Source organism: Pundamilia nyererei, unplaced genomic scaffold (genome assembly GCF_000239375.1).
Source record: "Pundamilia nyererei isolate P.nyererei 1_Seehausen unplaced genomic scaffold, PunNye1.0 scaffold00093, whole genome shotgun sequence".
NCBI lineage: Eukaryota > Metazoa > Chordata > Actinopteri > Cichliformes > Cichlidae > Pundamilia > Pundamilia nyererei.
Window position 1 is genome coordinate 1599085 of NW_005187494.1, and position 25108 is coordinate 1624192.

Consider the following 25108-nt stretch of genomic DNA (forward strand, 5'->3'; position numbering starts at 1 on the left):
TTATGCAAAACTTTGGACATTGTTTGACATGAGTGTCCAACATTTTAAATTTATGTATGACAGACAATAAGGGAAAGCTCACACATCAGGTGGTATCACACCTGCATACACGCACTGTTTTGCTGTTAAATTGTTTGCTTGTTTTTCTTGGCAGCTGTTTTTGGTGCACTGACATCAGGTGGCATTTCACTTGCATTCAACCTTCAAACACCAGTTCAAATATTCAGCTGGAATTTCAGCTAAACTCTGAGTTTTCAGATGTCAAGATGTGAGATACACCAGCTGGTGTTTTAACTGTTGTTCACTCCTTAAATACCAACAGTGGTCACGCTGAGTTTGTGCTATTCAAACAGTTTAACTTTCAGGTAAACTGATGTGTTAAAGATTTTTTTCAGAGCTCACTCATTAAGACTAGAATAAAACGACTGCTTTGACTCCGGCTCTTTTATAAACCATCTCGGTTGTAAATATTTCACAATATTTTAACCCCTTCAACTATTTCTGGCACTTCCAGCTCCACCTTAAATTTGAGTTTCTGTCATTATTTGCTGATCAGCTTAAATTTCACATGATTTTTTTCCATCTCTAGCTTCTGCCAACATTTCATCTCTTTCCTCTTCCTCTTGATTGAATGCCAATTCAGTTTTGTTCATATAGTGCAAATTCATAACAACAGTTCCCATAAGGTCATTTAAAATATAAGGTAAAGATCACACAGTGTTAGGCACAAATGCTCCATGCATTCTTCAACTATTTTCATTACTTATATACAAACTGTCAGTGCCAGAACCTGAAGTGTTTAAACTTTACATTGTAATTAATTATATTCTTTAAAGCTGCTACTAGAGATACTCAAACCCATTTAGAGCTTCATTGTCAGCTAGCATTTAAAATGCTTTAACTCCATTTGGCACCTTAAAGAAACAATATTGACTTTATATGCTGCTTTTTGGTGGGAGCAAGTGCAGCATTTCTTGATGTATTTATTGGAGATTCTACATACAAATTATTGTCACCTATATGCACAACTCATTTAATCAAAGGTACGCAACATTTCAATCGAGCTGAGGTCTGAAGTTTGACTGGATCATTGCAACATATTGATTATTTTCTTTTTCTGCTACTCTGTTGATTTGCTGTTGTGTTTGAGAGGTCCTGCTGCACGATCAGTTTCAGCTAAGCTTCAGTCGTTGGACAGGTGGTCTGACATTTGAGTTTAAAATACTTTGATGCAAACATTTTCCAAACGTAAGCAGGGTTGCCAGGTTTGCTTGTTTTTTTTAGAGCAAGCCCTCCAAATAAGCCATGCTTGTTCAGTCTTATTCTAATTGTATTGTCATGAACTTTAACATTTAACATGCTAACTGACCCCCTTAGTGTCTGAGATGTAGCTCTCAGGGGTTTTTTTTTTTGCAATTTCTCTGAGTGACTTTGGACTGAATTTGCCGAGACATCCGGGAAGATTGGCAAATGTTTTCCACGTGTAAATAATCTTCCTCACTGCAGAATGATGGATGTCAGACTGTTTGGAAATGGCCTTATAATCCTTCCCAGATTGAAGGGCAGCAACAAGTACTTCTGTATGATCATTGCTAATGTTATTCCTCCTTGGCACCTGAATGCTCCAGCAAACTGCCAAAACGTCTGCTTTTATAGAGGCGCTCACACTTGCTGATGAGCAGTTAAGTGCATTTGATTAGCAGCACCTGGCTGCTGCTTACCCTCTTAATTCTTATGGAAGCAGTAAAGTTGTACTTAGATTTTCACTTAGACTTTCTGTGATAATCATAATGAATACAGTATCTACTTTTAATACTTTTCGTACTGCTGCAATATTTTTCCATGTACAGTAAAAATAAAAACTTGTTTCTTGTGATGAGAGCACAGATATGCGTTGAGGTTGTTGCACTAACTGAAGAATTTGCAGACCAGAATCATCCGAGTGCAAACTTCCTCTTGGGCCAATAGGCTTCTTCTCCTTCGGTTTGTACCACAGTAACAAACTAGTCTGTTGGTAACCACACTCCCCTGCAGTTACACTATCGCCATTCTTCACTTATGTAAATTACCTTCGGACACGGTGTCCCTGCCACTGACCAACAGTTAAGAGACAGTAACCGGCTGTGTGCCTCAGGGAGCTGTTGCTCAATCCTTGTTATGCCTGAGCCTCATGCCAGCTCTGGGACTGTTAGAGAGAGAGCGAGGGAGAACGAACCTCCCGGCCGTCTGCTGCAAACGCTCCCTCAGCTCTAAAAACCCCTCCCTTGCATGTAACTAAGCAACAGGCCTTCAAAACAGGAAACAGAGCAGGGGATTCCGTCACGGCGGTCGAGAAAAAAGGAGAACATTGACGGGAGACAGGAAGTCTGACTGTAAGAAAGAGCGGGCATGGTGGTGGGGTGTGGTGAGGGGTCACCACTCCTCTGACAGGGTGAATGTTGAACAAAGTTTTTATGGTCCAAAAACTCCAAAAATGTTTCTGTTTTTACTCCCTTATAGCTCAAACAGGTGATAATAAGAGTACAGGGTTCACTCAGTACCAATGATTCAACCAGGTGGTGAGACATCTGGCTTCCAATGCTTCATTCTTAAGCAGTTATAAAGCAGAATTGTTCATAGAGTGTTTTCATGGTGATATAATACTTTTACACTCTCACATTTTTGTTTGATCTCAGCTCTGAATACCTTTCTTTTCATCGCTCTCGTGTCTTTTCAGGCCACTGTAAAGCTGTGCCAGTACCAGATTACTTCATGTCCCTTGAAACCAGTTTTCTGGTCACAGTCTGAACTCAACTCTTGGTCACAGGGACTATTTTTAATGTTTTATTATTCTACATCAAGAAACACTTTATAAAATAGCAGTTATGAAAGCACATATGGTGACAGGGGTGTGTGAGGAAGCTTAAAAACACAAAGACCTACAGTATTAATTTTTCACTTTCCTTCCAAATTATTTTTCCAAAACAAACAGGTGATTGAGCAGTGGGAAAGCTGGTATTTTGGGCCAGTTGTTTCTCGGTTTTTGTATAACTTACAATGCCGCCCAATGTTCCATCATGTTTTTGTTCAGACCCAAATAAAGCCGGGCTCTGGAGTTTGAGGGTTAGAACTGTGGAAAGAAAATCCAGTCGAGGTCTTTTCCACCTCGCCGTGTCCAAACCACGTCATACCAGGCAGAGCGCTCGCAAAAATTTGGCAGCGGCCGCGCACGGGATGGCAGATGACAAAAATCTGTGGGTTTGTGATAGGGAGACCACCCCCAACCCCCTGATCGGATTTACCCCTCCCTCTTAGACCCTTAAAATGATATACCACATGAAACTCTGGGAAAAGCAGCTCGGCAGCGCTCCCAGCAGGGAACACAGGGAGACGTGGGGTCAAACATGTATTTAAAAGTTTCCTGGACACAAACATGATTTACAGCCTGATTAAATTAGCAATGTGATTGTGTCACTCATTAGCCGAGAGATTGCACCATAAAGAAAATGTTCAGCGCGCTGCTTTGTGTTTGTGTTTGTGCTGTCCAAACGAAGACACGCCGCTGGCTCACAGCGAAGGTCACACAACCGTGCAGTGCGAAGGCCTCCCTTTAAATGCACTTTAAGTCCAGGGATTCAAACCTGCTGCAGTCATGTCGTGATTTCACATGTACACCACCTTAAGACTTTTAACTGGCTGGCAAACAACTCAAGTGTGCCACAGGGACTGTTCCCTTGTTACAAGATGTTCATTTGGGATTAAAGTTTGAGCCAGCTGCTTGCTGCCAATCTTTATTGCCCAACAAGTGCCCTGTGTTTTACTGCTCTTAACCCTCAATATGCTACTATATTACAAAGTCAATCTTTACATTAAAGAGCAGCCTAACTGCAGCTGAATATCTGTTTTTAACTCACCTACTGTGTTTTGCTTCCTTCTTATGTTGCTGCAGTCAGTGTCAGTGCATTGTGACACAGCAAATGAGTGTGGTTAATGAAACACCCGTAGACCTTAGATAGATGATGGACACAGACACCGTGACATGACCCACTGGTTTTTGACCTCCTGGATTGTAAGATTTTGGCTGTTGGTATGATGTTTTTGTTAGTTTGTTTTTAGCCTGAAGTAACCATGTTTGGTTGTGTGGGTGGATGGTTGATGGGTGGATCCTGAGTTATGCATCCATCGACAGTTTGTTAGTGCAGTTTCGCACACATCCTGACATATCATTGATCAGTGATAACATTTTAAAAAAAGCTACTAAAGGTAAAGTCAGCAGGTCTAAATTGGTGATTTGAATTGTCTGAGTAGGTAATAAGGGCAATCCACAAATAGTGTTAATAGGTGTGGTTAGTTTTATGGGTCATTTACAAAAGTTGTGCTGTTTTCTAAACGCAGTTTAGAGTTCAAGTTCATTTCAACATCAAGCGTAAAAAATAAGACGTGCTTTTTTCCCGGCGTTAAATATTGATGTAATTAACAGTAGATTGCGTGTTGGAAGCAGTGATGCATCAACTCCCAGAAATACATATGCAACAGGTTCAGTTACTCTGAGTTCCCTCCTCTTACGTATAATCTTACTGCTGCGCTCTCTTCGTAAACACCTAAAGTGCTCTTTTTTACGCCAAAACCCAGTTTGGTCTGCGTTAGCAATCTGGCCATATGTTGACACCACGGTTATTATAGATAACTTAAACGAAAAACTAAATGTGAAAAAAACATGTTAAAAAGTAAAAATAAAAGCTAGACTTTTGAAGAAAATAAAAACTAATTGAAATTAGGAAATATCCTTAATTTTAGTATTTGTTAGTTAAAATATTTTCATCAAAAATTGCTTCATGAGAGTTTGATAGATGTATTTATTTAGACCAGTAAGACCTGTACTGGTTTTCACAACTGGAATCACAACAACAGTTGCCTCAAGGTAAAGACCCTACAATAATGCAAAGAAAACAGAGAAAACCCCAACAATTATATGACTCCCTATAAACAAGCACTTTGGCAACAGTGGGAAGGAAAAACTCCCTTTTAACAGGAAGAAACCTCCAGCAGAACCAGGCTCAGGGAGGGGTGAAAAAGACATGAAACTAATAAAAAATAAACTAAAACTAAACATTTTCAAACACTAAAAACTCAAATTAAACAAGAAACAAGAAATCCACTCTGGGAATTAACAGAAATTAAACCAATTTTTTAAAGTCAAAATGAAGACTAATTACAAATTACAAGACTGTAATAACTCTATTATTATTATTATTATTATTATTATTATTATTATTATTACAATGTGGCTAGATTCCTAATAATTTCATCTTTCATGACATGACTTTGGCAGGTTTTTAACATGGGAGTCTATTGGGACTGACCCTGCTGGAGCTAGCCTCAAGTGGCCATTTGAGGAACTGCACTCACAGGCACCTCTATGTTGTTTTTGTAGCCGGGGGGGGGGTTCCTGCTTGGTTCTGCTTTACCAGTAAGGCCTTCGCTACTACACTAAACTAACTCATAGTAAAAAAAAAAAAAATGTTGGATGTCTGCATATCACAAAAATACTCTAAGCCTTGCCAATGGCTGCAGAAATTCATGAATTCATCAGATACCCACCTTAAATATAAAATGTTGTCCACATGCTAGAAAGGAAGCTCCACCTTAAATCAGAGAACTTCAAAAGGGCTTCAGAGGAAATAAATGCCTTGTCATAATAAAAAACCAAACAAACTTGTGAGCAAAGATTTTATTTAGAATCAGATCTGTGTTTGAGACCTGGTTTTTTTTTACCAATGTTTCAAATACCAAGATCTGATGTGGACTTTGATGGTGTCTTAACATATTTGAAGCTTAATTCGGAGCCATCCCATAGAGCTAAAACAGCTCTATGAGTCCATCCGGTCAACATATGTTGCGTCACTTTGCATCAATAGTGACAAGTAGCTTTGCTGATATCAAAGCAGTTCTTCTGTTTGCCATGCTCTGCCTACATTATCAGGGCAGGATGTTGGCGTTGTTTCTCATTATCTGCTGTATTCTTTTTTCAGTTGTGGCTTTGGACCCATCCGGTCTTTAGTGGCCTGTTACTAAGGCTGGTCCACAAACCAACAACAGGCATCGCTGGAAAAACTACGAGCCCCAGCACCTCGCTGACGTAGAAGAGTCCACGAGTCAATCAGCAGCAGAGCTATTTATTAACTGCGGAGTGGTGGAAGTGTTTACTGCAGCACATGTTTCAGTTACACATAGTTGTGGAGTGGCAACCCGACCCCCCTTTTTTGCCCCAGTTAGCCCCCCCCCCCAACAGCCCCACGAGAGCTTTCCATGAGGTCAAAGAAACGAGTGGGGCTCTTTAAATGACTGGAGAGCCACCGAGCCACGTCCCCGTGATGAAACAGACGGCTAGGGTTTCACAAGTGCCGTCACTCCCGCAGATATTCTGGTGAGGAGAGAAAGCTCAGCCAAAATGAGATCCCAGTGGGTGAGGAGGGAATATTGCTTTGGATGTGGGGGCATGCATGCCATGATGTTGCATAATGGAGATAAATGTGGATTAAGAGCTGATTTCTAAAACTGTTTCTCTAACAGCCAGTCGCACAAAGTCCCACAAAGTGCAGGGAAGGAGTCGTACTGTGAGGAAAATTGTGCATGATGTAGTTTGCACCTTGACACAGATAAACTAATGGGTGCGGAACACGCACACAGAAGTAGTGGAGTTTGCACCTTCTGCATTTAATTTAGGAAATGGGCTGCTAACTATATGCAAACTAAGTGAGAACATATTAATTGGCCTATTTTTATTCTAAATATTTCTCTCTGGTGAAATTGAGGCTTTTTACTCCCACTGGTGTTAGTCAGCTCAGACCGACATATCTAAACAGTTGTCAAATGGATTTCTATCAAATGCTCATGTTTCTCACAGGATGAAACCTGTTGACTCTGTTGATCCTCTCACATTTCCCGCAGTACTGCCATGCGATTACTATATCAGAGTTTTTCCTGGCTTAGAGCAGGCCTTTAGACAGGCGGCTGTGTATGTATGTTAGTACAAACAGTTCATGTACAGTAAAGGTAGCAAGTTTGTGTTACCTTGTCTGACAGGAAACTATGCTTTAGAACAGCCTAAAACCTCCTTTGTAGTTTTGAGTGAAATGTCATGACTATTGCCATGAAATCTGGGTGGTAAATGTTCAGACAATGGTTTGGTGAAATCTCTATTTTTTTTTTTTTTTTTAAAGGTTTCCACTCTGAGGAGAGTCTGCAGGATGGCAATATTACATTTTTTCATCTTTGCAGTCAGAAAAAGCAAAAAGCAAATATCAAACAAAGTTATCTGTTACTAGAGTTGCTACTGGCATCAGTTACCATATCTAACTGTGAATTTAAAATGCTTTGTCTCCCAAATTTTGAAACCAGTTGCCTTATTTATGTTAATACAGTATATTTGTGAACAAACTTTTAAAAATGGTGGAATGTAGCTTGGTTGAGCTGCAGTTTTGCTCTTGCACACAGGACTAAAGGGTAGAATCAGTCTGATATAACAATGTCTTGAATGCAAAAAGCATTCTGCAAAAGCCCCCTTTTCTACACACCAACATATTAGATGTGTTACTCGTCGTCACGGTGAGAAATCTTTCAGCAAAGCACACTCCAGGATTACCTGAGAGATGGGTAAAGCGTTCCTGGAAAGATAATGCTTCAGACACTCGAGTTAAAATGAAAAGATAAAAGAGTGACCTTTAAATAAAGGTGCACCATAACACATCCAAACTGAGAATGGCCTTAGCCTGACACCACCAGTATCACACCAAACAGGGCCTGCTGATATGATTCTGTAAAGTAGCTTCCCACCTCCAGGGATGGACAGACCGTTAGAGAGCCTCATGTGACTGTTGTCGTCACAGAAACCTCGGGCCTGCTGCCAGCTACTGGAAGGTCCAGACCTTCCAAAGATAGCAACAACCCAGCCTGCGAGTGCTGAGGATAGGGAAGCCGAATAAGTCTACACCGACCACGGAGCGGCCTGTGGAAAACTCTATGAACATTCTCAGTTCAGCGTGTCAAATGACTGGGTATAGCACTTGATTTTTATATAGTGCTCCTATGCAAGTCCTATGCAAACACATAATTATATGTGTTTGTGCCCCGCAGACCTGCATTCTGTCAGGGAGGGGGAAATGGAAAAACAATTATTTGCCTTTGCAATAACTTCAAAAACCCACGAGAGGCCTAAACAAGATCTCAAGGATTTCTCATGCTTTATATGTTGGTCATGAAAGTGCACAAGGTGGTCACTATATGTTCTTGCATGTACCAGCACACCTGCTCTGCTGCTTCTGCAGCGCCATCTGAAATTCCACAAGCAGGCAGCCTTTAACTTAACATCCTACGCTAACCAGATGATGAATGGCTCTTTCAGGGTGAAAATGGCAGCAGTTTAATGTAAAATGCTCGTGAGGATTAGACTGCACATAAATCTTGATTTCCATGTGCAGTGTCTTACAGCAGCGCGCTGATCACTCCTTTGCAAGTGACGCCAAGAGGAACAGATTCAGCAGATAAAGTGGGTGGAAACTGCAGATTAACGCTGTTTATGCTCATTTAGTCAGTAATAGATGACGAGGGCACAGTTTGAGTTGCACGTTTTCTTTTAAGATCTGTTACCTTAACATTTCATAGCGTGTTGTGCTGTGCTGTGTCATTCCAACTCAAGTTATTCCACTGTTTATATTCAACAGGATGCTCGCCCTGGCTCACGTTGTGCAGGATTAGCTTTTGCATTGGATGTTTCATTCCAATCACTCGGAGCTCGGCAGTTTGGCGTGGCTTGTTTTACTCTCTCGGATCTTTCGAGGTTCTCTGCCAGCTTCTCTAATTGGCCTCTTTTGCCTCTGGAAACCCCCAGTGAGAGAGAGGATCTCCGCTGGACCCGTGCGGTGGTCGGACGCGCAGATGCGTCAGAGCGAAGGAAGGGCGGCGCGTCGGTGCTGAGGTGATCCCCAGCTTTAAAAGCGCACAAGTTCTCTGTGCGCCGAAGCAGTGCGTCACGGAGACCCAACAGAGGCAGGATCCCCCAACAAAGAGTCAGATATCTCAGCACAGCGACGAAGATAGCCTTTCTTAGCGCAAACGTCTGCATCCTAGTCATGACCTTATTCCACGTGTTTTAACATTTCGTCGCTTATTTTTCTTCCCCCCCACTTTGAATGCATTTCCCCCCTCCTGTATCTGAAAGAATAGAGAACCATCGTTTTTCCCTTCCACCGAAATAATTTGTGATTTCTGATCGTGGTGAAACAGCGAGAGAGGATCCTGAGCAACAGCTGGGGGAATTTATCCGCTCCACTATATGGATAAGGAATCGTATCCGCCTGCAGCTGTACTCAGAGTTTGATCTCAGAAGTTGCTCTGCTCAAAGGGGAAAATGAAATCTGCTGAAGAGGGTGAGTTTGACTTTTTGTCTAGGCTTCCCCATCAGAGTGTTTAGTTTATATTTTATTTATTTATTTTTAATCACAGCGAGGTGCGGCTATAAACGGGCCTTTTTTTTTAGCTTCGTGTCAGTGCCTGACACTTTACACCCGCATGCAACACATTAAACTGGGATGTGTTGTTGAACCGTGGGTCTTATCTACACTATCTCAGTATATTGTAGTTAATTACAGTATTAAAGCAGCGGTGCAGCTATTTAGTGAGTGCCCCTCCCTGCTGATTTGGACGAGGTGGGCGTGGTTCTGTTGCTGTGAATCTCTCATGACTAAAAAGTGCGCCCAATAATGTTAGTCGCTGAGGACTGACAGGGCATTGTGGGTAACAGTGTGCCAGTGCTTCAGAGGACAGTATTGAGCAGAGTCGTTTGATGGTGCAGCTAGCCCCCCTCCCCTCAAGGCAAACTGTCAGGATGTCAGCTAATTTTAGAAAACACACACTTCAGTGCTACTGTATCACTCACCACAAGCAGGATTTTAAATGTAGGCATAATTTTCTTTTATTACAAGGAGTCATATGGTGCTGCATTGATGTCATAGTCTTTATGGCTGGGCCCCTAATTCTCTCTAATTTACAGCAGACAGGAGCTGCGGTGACTGCATATGTCTGTCTGCAGCCGCCGTCTCCATGCGTATCAATGTGCCCTGCTGTGGTCACACTCAGCCGGCTTCATGCACCATATAACCACAACTGCCTTTCCCATGTCAACCCCCCCGCCCTCTGCACCTAATTGTGACCTCAGCCATCACCACAGATGGGCAGAGTTTCATGTGTCCCAGCGGGAGCACTGGCACAACACCACAAGCTTCTCCTGGCTTGGTACAGCGTGCACCTTTACGGCATGCAAATAAACGAGTCATGTCCCTCCTGTGTTTATTTTCGATGGCTGCTACAACATGAAACGGGCCAACAAAAGCATCAGTGTGTTTTCATAATGTTACAGTTTATGGGCACCGTGTGCATTAAGTGGTATAAATCTGGCAAATGTGGAGTGGAAAAAAATTACCTGGTTTTGCTTTTGGTTATTTTTAGACTGGAGTTATTTTTGGCTCCTTTATTCGGATTTCCCACCCAATTTGCTTTGTACAATTTGGGCCATTCAGAAAGAGTTTGTATCACTAGCCTCACTGGCGTGTTTTGAGATCCTTTTCAGATGAGGCGATACCTTTTCAACTTGCAAACCTTCTGCCTCAGGAAATGGTCAAGGCCAGATCCAGTAGGCAAGCTGTTCTTATGCCATTACAGCCAACGCCTCTGCAACAGCTCTCATAAGACTTAACTTTGGCATCGGTCCCCCTCACAGTGAGTGCAGCCAGTGAATGTGTGTTTGATTATCATGGTAACAAACTCAATCTGTTTGCTTTCCAGATGCATATGGCTACACGCCAAACGTCAGTCTCTCTCTCCCATTGGGCAACCCTTGTCTTCCCTCCCAGTACCACAGCCTGCAGTCCAGCCCTGCCATATCTGTCTCTGTCAGCGAGCCTCACAGTTATGACTCCCAGGATGACATGAGAGCGGCCGGATACTTTTCATCCACAAGCATCCGCCCAAACGGAGCCCCGACCTTGGAGAGCCCTCGTATCGAGATCACAGCTTACGGTCAGTTTCCTGAGGATGAGGTGGAGGAAAGCAACCTTCCTGTTGCTAAGAGAGTCAACTCCATAGTGACACTGACCATCCCTAGTGCAGATGGCTACCGTGACCCCAGCTGCCTGAGTCCGGCCAGCAGCGTCTCATCACGTAGCAACCTGTCCGATGCATCCTCCTATGAGTCAAGCTTCTCCTACAATTACGACAACTCACCCCAGAACTCCCCCTGGCAGTCTCCCTCTGTGTCCCCCAAGGGCTCCACCCTCACCCTCCCCAGCGACGGCTGCGCCTCCGGTGGCTCTCCTCGTCACTCCCCCTCCACGTCCCCTCGCACGAGTATAACGGACGACACCTGGATGGGACAGCGTGGCTCCAGGCCCAATTCCCCCTGTGGTGCAAAGAGGAAGTACAGCTTAAATGGCAGCGGAGCGCCACAAAAGCACTTCCCTTATTCACCCAACCACTCCCCAGGTCTGTCCCCACAGACATCTCCTCGCCTCAGTGTCACAGAGGAGACCTGGCTGCCAAACACCAACCAGTACACCAACTCAGCCATCCTGGCAGCCATCAATGCCTTGACCACAGATGGAATGGCTGACCTCGGAGAGGGAATCCCCATGAAGGCCCGAAAAACCAGCCTGGAGCCCAGCACCACCATCAACCTGAAGGTGGAGCCTAGAGGTGAGGAGCTGAGCCCTAGGGAGCTGTGTCAGGATGAGCACCCAGCAAATCGCATGTCCCTGAAGAAGGAGGGCTACTGCGGTGGGTTTCTGGATGTACCACAACACCCATATTCCTGGTCAAAGCCAAAGCAGTATGTCAGGTAAGGATGGTGGTTTACTCAAGCATGAAAAAATGCATTTAAATGTAAAATTCTTTTAGTATTTCTGGCATTTGATCAGATGTGTTGTTCAAAGACCGTTATTCTTTCACTATGCCTGGAACCGGAGTGAATTTTGAGTAAGGATTAGTGTGTTTAAGTATCTTTAAGCTACTGGCTTTATCACATGCTCTGGCGTATCGCAGTATCCACATTCTGCACATTCTACCTTGATAAGCCCATCTAAAATAAGCCCTCCTCTTGTTACGGTGACATGTTGAACATGTATTTTTGTTTTGCCACTACAGCCCGTCTTTGCCAGCTCTCGACTGGCAGCTGCCATCCAGCTCCGGGCCGTACAGCCTGCAGATCGAAGTGCAGCCCAAGTCCCACCACCGAGCCCATTACGAGACAGAGGGCAGCAGGGGAGCAGTGAAGGCTCTGGCGGGAGGACACCCAGTCATTCAGGTCTGCTAGAACCAGTGCTTCTTATTTGCATTTTGACTTACAGTGACTTTATGTGAAGAATAATGTTTTTCCTTTGTATCATATGAGCATTTTAATATGCAACGCAATCTAGAATTTCAAAAGAAAGTGACTTGAAAAACAAAGAGATTCACATTTATCATCCACTGACTGGGAACGAAGCTTCGGTTTCCTGCGGTAATCGGAGCAACACATGGTTCGGCCATTAGGCTCATTTTTACTCCGGCTCCTTACCTCGTCGCTTCTCACCTCAACACCTCCCTCCTCTTGTCTTTTACCTCATGTGTTAAAAAAGATTAGAGCGACATGTGTTTCATGACCTGCCTCTTATGTTATTTAAAGATGTCACATTTCTGAATGGAATACCATAGGTATGCTATTAGACAGACCAGTCCACTCAGGGAGTCAGTTCCTGTCCAGACGAGGGTGACTCAGATTTTTCCATTGCGTTTTCAAGTGCAACGCAGACAGTTACGAACTAATGTAGCATGGCCAGTAAGAGCTTAGTCATGAGCTTTAACCACAGTAGCTGTGGTGGTCGAGTCCAAGAAGAAAAAATGTGGACATCTGCAGATGTTTTGGTTATAAACCCATCTGGTCCCCCCAACCATTACGCCACACCGCTGACCTCAGTGTTTGAATAAATAAAGGGTCTGCAGAGAGGCGTTAGACAAAGCGAGTGTAAGGAGTTCTCTTGGTTTTATTAACACCTTCTGGCTTTTTCTTAACACGTTACAAAAAGTCAACAAATTTACTAGACACTCTTGTGTTTTTCCTTCGCTTTTGATGAAATATTTTTTTAGACTAAGCAGTTTTGCATGTTTCTTCGGGCATCAGGGAATTCTTACATTGCTAAAGAGTGATTTTAATGTAGCCAGTTTGTGAACTGCTGTTTTGAAGCCCTGACGTTGGTATATGGGGCATTGCTTTCTTGGTTTTTGTTTGTTTTGTTGTGATGAAGACATGCCCATGTTTAGATTAGTTGTCGGGGAGTGCTAACTACTACCTTGGTTAGCAAGGTGTATCTGCATTTCACTGGGATAGAATTAGATGCAAACTGTGGCATGAAGGTTTCCTTCCCTCACAAACTGACTCTGACTCCTTTGTCTGTTTTAATCCAACCAAATACTGAACAATATGATACGGCGCCCATTACTCAAAGCAGCCTTTACTAACACGCAACATGAATACAATTTGAACTGGTTATAAAAAAATCCCGTCTCCAAACTTGCCCATTTAATCCAGTGGCTATTAACTCATCAGCCTCAAGTGGCCATTAGAAGAACTGCAGTTTTTCTGCTGCTGAGGTTGCTGTTTGATTTCATGTCCATGCAACATGTTCACTCTCAACACATTTGGACTTAAGTGCATTAAAATAAGTGATAATAAAATAAGCTGGACTGGATATTGATAACTATGTGATATAAAGTTTTATTTTGTATCATGAAAGGGAAAGAACTAGCAGCATGCTAGTCAAAGAGCCCTTAATATATCTATTTAACAAAGAGCTTATACAACTGTGTATTTATCTGAGAGAGAATTTGGCATTTTTGTTGAGTGCACAAATAGTGACAGAAAGTCTGTCAACACAAGTTAAAACTCTCGACCTTTGAGTGCGTCACGGATGAGGAGGAGCTAGCTGTGGCTTGTGATGGTGAGGATGGAGGAGCACCAGGAAACAATATACAAATACTCAATTTTAGGATGTTTTGTTTTTTTCCTGTTGCTAATTTTGTAGTTGAAAAAGTTTGCCTGTGATTGATTTCGTGTAACTAATCGCAAACAGCATTCGTCACAGTTGGTATTAAAAATAGGATGTAGTGACGTCTTTTTTCCTGGAGTGATCTTACTAAAAGGTTAAAAGTAATAGTGTTTGAATGGAAGTCCTCTGTTTGTTGGACAGAAATATTACATTTGTATGCAGCGTTGGAATAGAAAAATCTGGAAAGCAAAACACGTTGTATTAGCCATAGTGTCGCAACTACAGCCGCACATCTGTGCGAGGCTCACCATGAGAAGGTGCTAATGATTTAATGACAGGGGTCTGGGTTCACCTCAACTGAAATAGAGAGTGTGTGTTCTCTTTAAACCTCCCCCCCAACTTTTTCTGCCAGCTACCACCCCAACCACACAGACTTCCCTTTGTTTAGGAAAGTTCCTCTCTGTACGGCTGACATCATCGCGCCCTGCGTCCTGCGGAGGCGGCAGCAAGCTAAACCACACACGTTTCTGGCAGGCTGTGATGGAGATATTGGAGGGAGCCTCAGACAAGGCAGCTCCATCTCTGCGACTTCCTGATTACACGGTGCGCGCAGCCTCTGCCGCGGACGCTGGCTGACGAAGCCTCTGCGGCTCGTCCCGTCGCTTTTCTGACTCAAACCCTGCCCAGACTTTACAGAGTTTATTCTGGAAGGTCCTGTTCAGTGTGGTACACGTTTTCTCCACCTCTAGCATCAGCACAGTTAAGCTGGCTGTTTTCTGTTCTTTTTCAATGCCATCACTGCTGCCTGCCTCAACCACACCCGCCCTTGCACCAGCAGCAGACTGAAGAATGCCCCTCTGAAGTGCTGCGTTCAGTCCTCACCGCAGCTTATGCTCAGGGTTTCAAGCTGTACTTTGGTGGAGAGGAAATGCTCTGTATTCATGTCTGTGAGGTCCTCTTTTTCACCCTGACTGAAGTAAGCTTTTATGATCTGACCAAAAAGTACCCAACATGCTCTTTTGAAGTATGTTTTTGTAGATTTAGATGCTGTTATTTTGGCGTCATGTGCTTTTTCTTGGCCTGTGTAATTAGCAAATGCCATCTGAGACATACTGGGTTATCTCTCTTTGAAAATAAAGATGGAGGATTCCCATTTAAAACCATTTTAGAGTTGCTGGGGCATCACAGGAATGGAATGGAAGCGCTGGTCGCCCTCACCCGGCCGGAGTCTCGGCATTCCTCTTGTGGGTGATAATGTGAACTGGGGAGGCTTGGCTGCTTCGCCAGCGTCAAACTGCCAGAGTGAAAGAGAAGTGGATTTACATGAAGCTGTATCTCAGTGATTTTAATTGCATCAACAAATCATAACTGTTGTCTGCTTGAATTGCTTTGTAAAAACATATGATTCAGATCACGGAGCAGAAAAACTAAAAGGGAAAGGTTCCTTAATTTCATGATTGCTGCTTGTGTCTTAAAATGATGGATGATGATGCTGACATAAATTACGAGCATTTCTAAATGGATGCTTTGTAAAGGTTTGGAAGCAAAGAAACCAAAAACAGCTGAAAGCAGTCAGATGATATTATCAAGTTTGATTATTTCTATTTGTCTAGACTTTGTTGCTGATAATAATTCAAAGCAGATAATCAGTAATCTGTAAGTAATTACAGTTTGAGAGTAACTAACCTCGCGAGCAGACTACCTCACTTCATCACACTCCTTCCTGCTGCCTGAATAAACAGCATTGCTAGGCAGCAACCCATTTCCTTACACAAATATACGGGGCTTTTGTAGGCTCTTAACCCTGACAGGGATCCTCCTCCAAATCACATGTTATGCCTCCCCAGTCTGAGGCTTTCACTCTCATTGTGGGCGCTGCTCGCCTCGAGTGCTCCCCTTATGTAAGTGAAAAATGCGGTCTTCATTTCAACATTTCCACACTGATTGTTTCAGCCGACACTCTTTTCCAAAGTGCCTTATAATTAGTCGGGGTTGAGTGTCGGCCTCTATTACGCTTTGACGGGTTTGTGGATGACGATGTGCGTTTAGTGCTCGTTTTATAACACTTTGCTTGCAGACTCAGACCAGTTTGACTCTTAGAAGCTCTTAATCAGTCAAGATAAAGTGCTGTTCTGCGTGATAGCATGCAATAAAGTCTACTTAGTTAAACTGTATTTTTGAATACATTTGAATACTAATAGCCCATAGAGAGAGGAAAAAAACGTCCCAATACTTGACCCTGAATGGCCGACACTAATTCAAACCTGATTACTGGAGGCATTTCAAGTGAAGCAGAATTGCTTAATGTAATTTAAAAGATGGAAAAACTTTACGACTGTTTAGCCAAACAGGAGCAAGTCCAGCTGGGATGTTTTGGTTAAAGATGGAGGAAATTTAAGAGCCTAAAAAATTACAGATTGGAAAAAAAGAGCACTTTAAAAAAAAAAAAAAGTTCATTTTTATATTAATCCACATGTTGATGTTTGCTGAAACATATTAATCATGGTTTAAAAATAAAAAAAAATGTTGCTTTTCTCTGTTTAGTTTCCTCAGTTTAAATTGACAGTGGTGTAAAATGTCGAGCCTCACTCATATTTACTTAGATGTAAACATAAAACTAATGTTAAATATTCTGCTGTAATTCTTCTGCTGCATTGTATGGATAACATACATAACTCTCTGACAGAGTGTCAATAGTAGCCGCTGTTCTCAAATTTCAGCCTGCGGGTTTGGGCCTCATGCCTGCACTCTGCAGTCTGGGAGGTTGAGGTCATCCTGGCAGGAGGCCTCTTGTCAGGCAACACCTATGAAGGTCTGGGATTACTTTAGATGCTCTGGGACGAGCCCACCAACTGTAGCAAGCAGTTAACTTGACCCTGATTGTCCCTGTTTGGGTCTAAACGGCTCGACCTTGACTTTTCCAAAACACTGCCTCAGTCATGTCACAAGGCGAGCATGGTGCTCACAAATCACAAAGCTGCAGACTGTAGGTGTATTTTACCACTCTTTGGCCCCATGAGATTGAGCCACTGTTAGATCAACATCTTGGCAGACCTGACATGAACTCGTAGAGGAAGTGGGCACAGGATGTTGGTAGTAAATTAAAGATGAAAAGGGTGATGATTACACGGTCCTAAAAGGCTACTTTGTTGGAAAGCCTGACCTCTGAAAGACCTGCGTTTCGTTCTGACAGTTTGTAAGCTTGACCGCACATGTCCGTCGTTTCTTTGTCTCTTAGCTTCACGGCTACATGGAGAGCGAACCCCTGACTTTGCAGCTGTTCATCGGCACAGCTGATGACAGGCTGCTGAGGCCACACGCCTTCTACCAGGTCCACCGGATCACAGGCAAGACGGTGTCCACCCCGAGCCACGAGGCCATGCATAACAACACCAAGGTTCTGGAGATCCCACTGCTACCAGAGAACAACATGCGGGCCATGTGAGTATCGCCAGACTAAAAAAACAGCTCAAGACTTGACTTGGACATCCAGTCTCAAATTGTTTAAGAACTGGCGTGCACTGGAATGAAGCACTGGTTTTAAACTGGGATGAATCTGATTGGCAGTGAAACCTTTTAAAGAGTCATTTGAGACAATGGCAATGCCAGTCTCAAGTCATTAACCAAGAAAGCACATTTTGTACAAGCCCATGTCACGTTCGGTCACTGACAGGAAATCCAAGTGAAATCTGCTGTCCCATGAGAAATTTCCTTCAAGTCCATCAAGAAAAGTCATGCCATGCATTGAGTCAGCTGAAACAAGTCCAAGTCAAATCTTTTAATTGTCCACGAGCAAGCTGCAAGTTAAGAGTGGACAATTTCGTCAATGTTCCCTCAAAGCTCTCGCAATCAAGTCCTTTGACTTGTTTGATTTTGCTTTCAAGTCAACATTCGACTTGAATATTTTAACGTTTAAATCTTAAATGAATGACTTAGATTTCACAGCAAATACACAACGAGTCCAAAAGACTTGAAATAATAATTCTTGCTATGATGGAGTTCAGTGCAGCCAGTAAACACCAGCTGCTGTGGTAGCTGTAAAAATGCATCTTCACTGTTATCATATTAAAGGGATACTAAAATCAAGGGAATTTATTTCAACAGAGGCATCAGTCTGGTCTGGTGAGAGGGGAATTTCACTCCTCTCGAGCTTCTAAAGCCTCATCAAAGCATGTTAGATTGCTGCTTTTTGATTTATCTGTGCATGTCTTTGAGCTTGCATGTCTCCTTTAGGGCTTTAGTTTTGCTCTTGAAGTGTTACTCTCTGCACACAGATGGGTGGCTTTTCCCATTTTATGAGCTTCAGAGATCAGATTACTGGGAAGTCTTCGGGCTGCTAACAGGGGACCCGGGGTCTCTGTCTGTGCTGCAGGTAGTAACATCCTGCTACCATCAGCACTTCCCCTGCTTTTTAATGGATGTAACACATAAGCTCCACTTATACAACGACTTCACCTCGGGGTTTCTTCACAGTACTGACAGAGTACACGAAGGGTTTTGTGGTGGATTTGACATGTGCTCCAGTCCAGTGTGACGTATATATGTTTCATAATGCGGTATAGGATACAGGCGTTATTATATCCCTGAAATAGTTAATCATGATGATTTAGGAGGAAAAGTTTAAAATTAAATTGTTAAGCAACACCAACGCAGATTTGTTTTTTGCGGCTAATGAAGCCACAAGAGTCGAGTTGGTATGAATTCAATTAACTCTTCATAAATTAGTGCCTTAAAAGAAATAAAAGTGTCTTTTTTTTGTCCGCGTCTTCTAAAAAAAATGAAAAAACCCCAAAACTCACTGACGAGATCCCTCAGTATGTGATTTTTTGCAGTCAGTCTGTTTGTCTAGGCAGAGAGCAGAACAGCTGGGGTCCTTAGCATCAACACCTGATTACTTCACCAGTAAAGCAGACCCTGGTGTCTGCCCAGAAGAATGTAAGGGAGTGTCCGAGTGTGTGTAAAAGTTGACATTAAGTAGGCTTTGAGGAATGCAGCATCAAGTAGCAGAGCGATGGAAAAGCCAGAAACCGTTTGGAAAGGCCTGAGGTACTGAAGTATGAAAAAGTTAGAGGAGTTCAGTGAAGAAGGGGCTTATTAAGTGTCCGATGAAGACTTTGACTCCTCAAAATACATCTTATAGCCAATTCCTGGTGGTGAGATTTGTGCAGGGGCAACAATATTTAAGGAGCCGGCTCATGTGAATCAAACAGATTCATGAAAAATTGAATGCTTCCAGGCTTTTTTTCTGTAGAGCTTCAGTTTTACCCCAGAGCAGGTCCACTGAGGCGTAAAAGCTCTGCTGGGAGTGGGGATGTTAATCTTCTGTTGACAGCCTTCTTCGGGGCTACAGTGATGAAGTCCAGAGTGAAAGTCTTTGCTACATAAATCCTGATTAAGTGTGAGATTATATATGTCATAAACGGACCCAGCAGACTCTTTGTCTTGTGTCTTTGCAAACACAGAATCGACTGCGCGGGAATCTTGAAGCTGCGTAACTCGGACATAGAGCTGAGGAAGGGGGAGACCGACATCGGACGCAAGAACACGCGTGTGCGGATGGTGTTCAGGGTTCACATCAACCAAGCCACGGGGAGGACGGTGTCTTTGCAGGTGGCATCAAACCCCATCGAGTGCTGTAAGTACATCCACTCATATTTGTCCTGCTTTGAAAATGCCAAACTTGAACTCATCAGCCTTCTACAGTCGTTTAAAGGGCTCCATTAGCGTGCACACGGGTAGAAGCGTAAGATAGTGTCACTGATCCCAGCAGGGAAACTCATTCTGTGCATTTAACAGACTCTAAGTATTACAAGCAATGAGCATCCACCATGATGCATCATTTCCAGTTGTAATTTTCTAAAAAGTAATTTTGTTAATACCGGTTCATTTGAAGACTTTATTCCAACTGAGCACCGAATTCTAACAAAATAAAGTAAATAAAGAAAATAAACTACAGTCTCCAGAGATTTCCTTCTAACTGTGACTGGCTGCTGGCTCACAGGTATGGTGTAAGAATCTCCTCACATACCTGCAGTGCAACAAGACATCTAAACAAGCTTGTCCTTCAAAATAAAAGCACTACAAGTAGAATTATGATTTAAAAGATGCAAAATCAGTGATTTTTTTAAATTTCTTGAAAAATTATCTGGATTATGTGATAAATATAACGATAACAATTAGACCAGTTATTTTTTTAAGTTCCTTTGATAGGCAAATTCACCTAACAAGTTTGTGATGGCAGGAGAAATCATAGGGAACTCATACAGCCTAGCACCCTTTTACCACAAGGCGCAGTGCTGACCACTGAGCCTTGTGCTGCCTAAATGGCTGTCACACCCCTCTAAAGGGTCAGAAGTATCCACTATATTTAACTTAATCAGTGTGAGACAACTCTTCCGTGTGAATGGGTGCTTTGTACCAGACAAATATCTCAACATTTATTGGATAGACAGACACTCACACAGCTGCTGACGGGGACGCAGACAAGCTTGTTTTTGTGAAATACTGTATCGTGTTCCAGTTTTAGACTTTTAATAATTCCTCAAATCAAATAGAGTGAGATTAGAAAGACAACAAAAGTCCATGTGACTGGTGGTTGTAAGTGGATGCTGCTCGATTCAAAAAGATCACAAGACCGAAGGACTGGGCAGTAGATTAATCAGAAACGATGAGAACTGATTAATCCTTAATTGATTAACCAAACTGACGTAAGCTTCTCAAATCTGAAAATGTCCGTTTTTTCTTTGCAAATCAAATTTTGTTATCTGTTTCTCGACCAGATCAGAGAATATTAATGAGCAACGTTGGACTGAGTCAAAATTATGAAAGAAGAGAAAAACTGTAGATTCCCTGATAAAGATAAAAGGAAAAGATGCAGCCATGTAACGAGAGCCACTGAATGCGGTTCATGTGATAGTGAACTACACTTTAATGTAATAGTATTAACCCTGTAAAAGCTTTTTAAGCCTGGCTCGATAAACCCCATTGACTGCACTGCACTGGAGTTGACCTTTCAATGGACCGGGCTAAATTCAGGCAGATCAGCCACTTCATGTGGTTCTGGCACCAAGGGCTGCCACACAGATTAAGTCTTATGAGGTAAATGAAAGACAGTAGTTAAACCATGAGCTCAACCCCTTGAAATAGACCATTGTTAGTTTTTGAATGACTGCCACAAAGCAATTGTTTTTGACCAAAATTCGCCTGGTGTGTGAGCGAAGCTGAAAATGACACACAGGCGAAGAGCAGCAGAGAGATGTGGGAGAGATTGATCGTTTCCAAAGACAGGGAATTAGAGTTTTATCAAAATCAGAAAACAGCAGCATCAAATTACAAAAAGATGATTCTCATGTGAGGCAAATATTCAGCCTCTGTTTATGTATCCAGGTCAATCAGAATGAAATTACATGGGCTAAACTTGGCTAAGACATCAGCTTTACATCTAGCTGAAGACAGAACAAGGTTTGCGAGTATTTTGTGGCGTGTGATAGAACGTTTTGGAGGGGGGAGAAAAAAATGAAGGCAAACAAGGAATGAGAAAGACAGGCCAAAAGTTAAGAGTGAGGCGTAAGGAGGATCAGGAGAGGAAATATTTGAGAGGAAACATCCTCTATAATTTAAGGGAAACACAAATAAACACAACATGAAGCCTCTCTATGCTTACTGCCAAACAGGGATCTTAATTTTAACATGGAGAAGTTGAGGTTTACAGCTCTGTGAAAGCTGTCTAGGTAGTGATTCAGCCTCGGTCTGGATGCTCAGGTCTGCATGGGGAGTGGGTGTGTATTAGCTGAGCGATGAGGCCCGGTTTGTTTTTTCCCTCCCACAGCTCAGAGATCAGCCCAAGAGCTGCCGCTGGTGGATAAGCAGAGCCTGGAGACGTGTCCCGCCCCCGGAGGGGAGAGGATGCTCCTCGATGGACACAACTTCCAGCACGACTCCAAGGTGGTGTTCGTGGAAAAGGCTCAAGGTAAAGCCGGAGGAGATTTGGGAGTTTGCGCTGTTTCATCTCAGTGCAGCAGTGTGTGTATGTGTGTGCGTGTGTGTGAGTGTGTGTCTCCCTTTCTCTGCTGTTGGAGAAACCCCAGGACTGCTCCTCCCCTCCCAGCTCTTCTCCTCCCCCCGCCGTCAAAATATCCTCCATTCTGCCAGAGTGCCACATGTGGTGCACATTAATGCGCTGTATTTTTAACCCAGCAGATTTACTTTTGCAGAAGTTTCCATTGCCTGTTCAGCAGAGGAATGGATCACAAATGCAGCATGTGTTGCGTATGTGTGTGCGTGCGCATGTAGGTGGGTGGCTGTGCACGTGGTGTGGACACTTTTGTGTGTGTGTGTGTGCCTTGCATCAGTATTTGTTTCTCTTTTTCTTACGTTAAGCCGTTTTGGTTAGGAGGGAGCGGGGACTGCTCCCAGATGTTGATACGACAACGTTTACAAACAGCAATTTCCTTGATTAGCTTTAGCAAAGCAACGTGAGGTACAGTTTGGGCCAAGGCTGAGCAATGTAAACACGTGTGATCCTATCACGACGGTGACTCATTCAAAAAAAGAAAGAAAGAAAGGAAGCCTTTTCATTGTTCCACCTGTGGAAGAAGGAATTCAAGGCTGCACGGGCACACAGGCAGCCCGCCTCCAGCACTGTACGATGGAGTAGTGAGATTGTTTATTAACACTCGGAAGAAGAATCTTTTTCCTCTCTGCGCAAACTCTTTGTTTAACTCTGATCTCATGAGGTGAAAAGGGCAGATCAGAGGCAGAACTAATGTCATGTGATGAATTAGAGCTGACACCAGAACCACTTTTTGGAGCACGACATGAAACTCTGGGTTGAACAGAAATGAAAAATATGCAATATCCACTTTGTAATAAACTGATGTTAGCCTTGGAGTCTCATAGGAATTGTCCTGACACCTATACTTTTCATGTTATACACGCTTCCTCCATATAATGTAGTTAAAAACAACAGTGGATGCGTTTTCATTGTTATGCAGATGATACCGATCTATATTTATTAATGAGATCTGATAACAAAAATTAGTTTGTGCATGTCTTGAAGACATAAAGGTTCGTAATAACCCCAAACAACCTCATAAAAATTGTGTCCTACTGTTGTAAAGAACCTAGGACTCATGTTTCACCAGGATATATGTTTCTATGCAAACATTAAACTAATATTTAGGACAGCTTTACTAAAACAGAAACATCCTCTGCCATCCTGTCATGCTGAAAAAAAAAATCATGCATTTTTCTATCCCTAGACTGAACTATTGTAATTCATTATTATCAGGCTAACATAAAATTTCCCCGAAAAGCCTTCAGTTGATTAAAACCCTGCAGTTAGAGTACTAAGAAGAACTAAAAAATAAAGTTCATGTTTCTCATATTAGCTTCTCTTCACTGGCTCATTGTTAAAACCAGAACTGAATTTACGTGCAGTTGTCACACAGTGTGTTGCTAGCTAAAGGTCCAGCTCCTGTATTTCACAGGGAGAGAAGGGAAAGAGAGCAAACTTCACCCAGAGATGGAGAAAGATAAGAAAGACAGGAAGAAGAGCGCTTGATAAACTTGAAATTTAAAGTTTACATTAAGTCCTCCTGTTTTTAAATCTGATATTGGCTCTGTACATTACGTATTTTTCATTTGTGAAACATGCTGCAAAACAAACCGGGGACTGTAAATTTGACTTGAATTTAATAGAAAGGTCCATTCTGTTTTTTAAATTTAGCATTAAAGTGATGCATAAAGTGAGTATAGCATTACTTACTCACTTAAGGCAGGTTACAAAACAAGGCTTTGCCTGCAGTCCTGGAGTATGAGCTGATAACAGCTGATCTCAGTGCTAGCCCACAGCAGAGCTATCAGTTGACACGTCTTTGAACATTTTGTAGGCACATTTTCTTTAAGCTGATTTACCCTGCTTCTAGTTGCTTCAGCCTCTGCAAGCTGCTTCACAACCCACCTCTTCGTTTCAGTGCTGTGCCTGACTGAATGAGTGTCATCCTTGTTATCGCTGATGTCTGTTTTGTTGTGTACCGAGCTTTCACCCCCCTGCCTTATGCTTTCCATATATTCACATGGAAAAGATGGATGTCCCCAAATACAATAACACCACAATAATGTAGATGGAAATCTTCCTTTGTGTAAAGTGATACTGGCTGAATTTTAATCTAACAAACTTTCTTCCTTTATCTCACATTTCAAATGTATAGCCATAGTGTATTAAATAATTTAAAAAATATATAGCTTGTTGAATATTTAGATAAACCACATAGCAGGTAGATATGAAATGTGGTTGAAAGCTTCAGACACAAGTGTGAAAGTGCTGTCAAACTACTGTCTACTACCAAACCTTTTCATCAATACCAATTATCTCTATAAATGTAACCTTTTTAGCTCTGCCTCCTGGCGTTTCATCCAATCAGTGTGTCCTGCTTGGCAAACCACATATTTTTGATCCTAAATTGAGCAAAGCATTAGTTCGAACAAGCCGTGAAATCTGCCTCAGCTGTAAACTCGCCAGATGAGCTGCTCTCAGAGCCGCTCCACAGTAGCTGATCGTCCAGTTGATATTGAACTGATATTTAAGATACGCTTCAGAGTGGACTATTTTATCTGCTTTAACCTGCCGTCAATTGCTGGACATCTATAAGCAACTTGGCAACCCATCCCCAGCCCAGCTCTTCCTTTCCATGCTGTCTCTGACTCATTAAATGCATGTGTCATCTCTGATGCTTGCTCTGCTTTGAATGGCTGGTTTGCTGCTGTTTCTGCTGCCTCCTGTTTTCCATGTATGAAAGAGCAGGAAGATGCAGTGACCACGCCTTATGCTTTCCACGTATCCTCTCGAAAGGGTGGAGAGGTCCCAGAACAGAACCATGTTGCTGAATATAAATTAATAACAATTTGGCTGAAGCGGATCTGACTGAATTGTGTGTTTCTGTTTGACCCAAACTCTGAGCTCATTGTAAATACATTCATCTGGTTCATTTACAAAGGAAACAAAACAGAAACGTCAAACATGTTTGGGTCTTTAGCTGCTCTGGTTCTCCTTG

General features: G+C 42.6%; 1 protein-coding gene across 3 annotated transcripts in view; it reads left to right on the top strand.

The window, feature by feature from the left end:
- Nucleotides 1-8890: 8890 nt before the first annotated feature.
- nfatc1 (nuclear factor of activated T cells 1) overlaps nt 8891-25108 on the top strand; it is a 45169-nt gene continuing 28951 nt past the window's right edge. For 2 of the 3 annotated variants that reach the window (XM_005739767.1, XM_005739768.1), the window contains exons 1-6: nt 8891-9407; nt 10822-11869; nt 12175-12334; nt 17293-17495; nt 19517-19689; nt 21883-22023. In XM_005739767.1, coding sequence (XP_005739824.1) covers nt 9389-9407; nt 10822-11869; nt 12175-12334; nt 17293-17495; nt 19517-19689; nt 21883-22023 — 1744 coding nt within the window. In that variant the 5' untranslated portion in view covers nt 8891-9388. The remainder of the gene's footprint in view (nt 9408-10821; nt 11870-12174; nt 12335-17292; nt 17496-19516; nt 19690-21882; nt 22024-25108) is intronic. The other variant, XM_005739766.1, reaches the window with a different exon arrangement.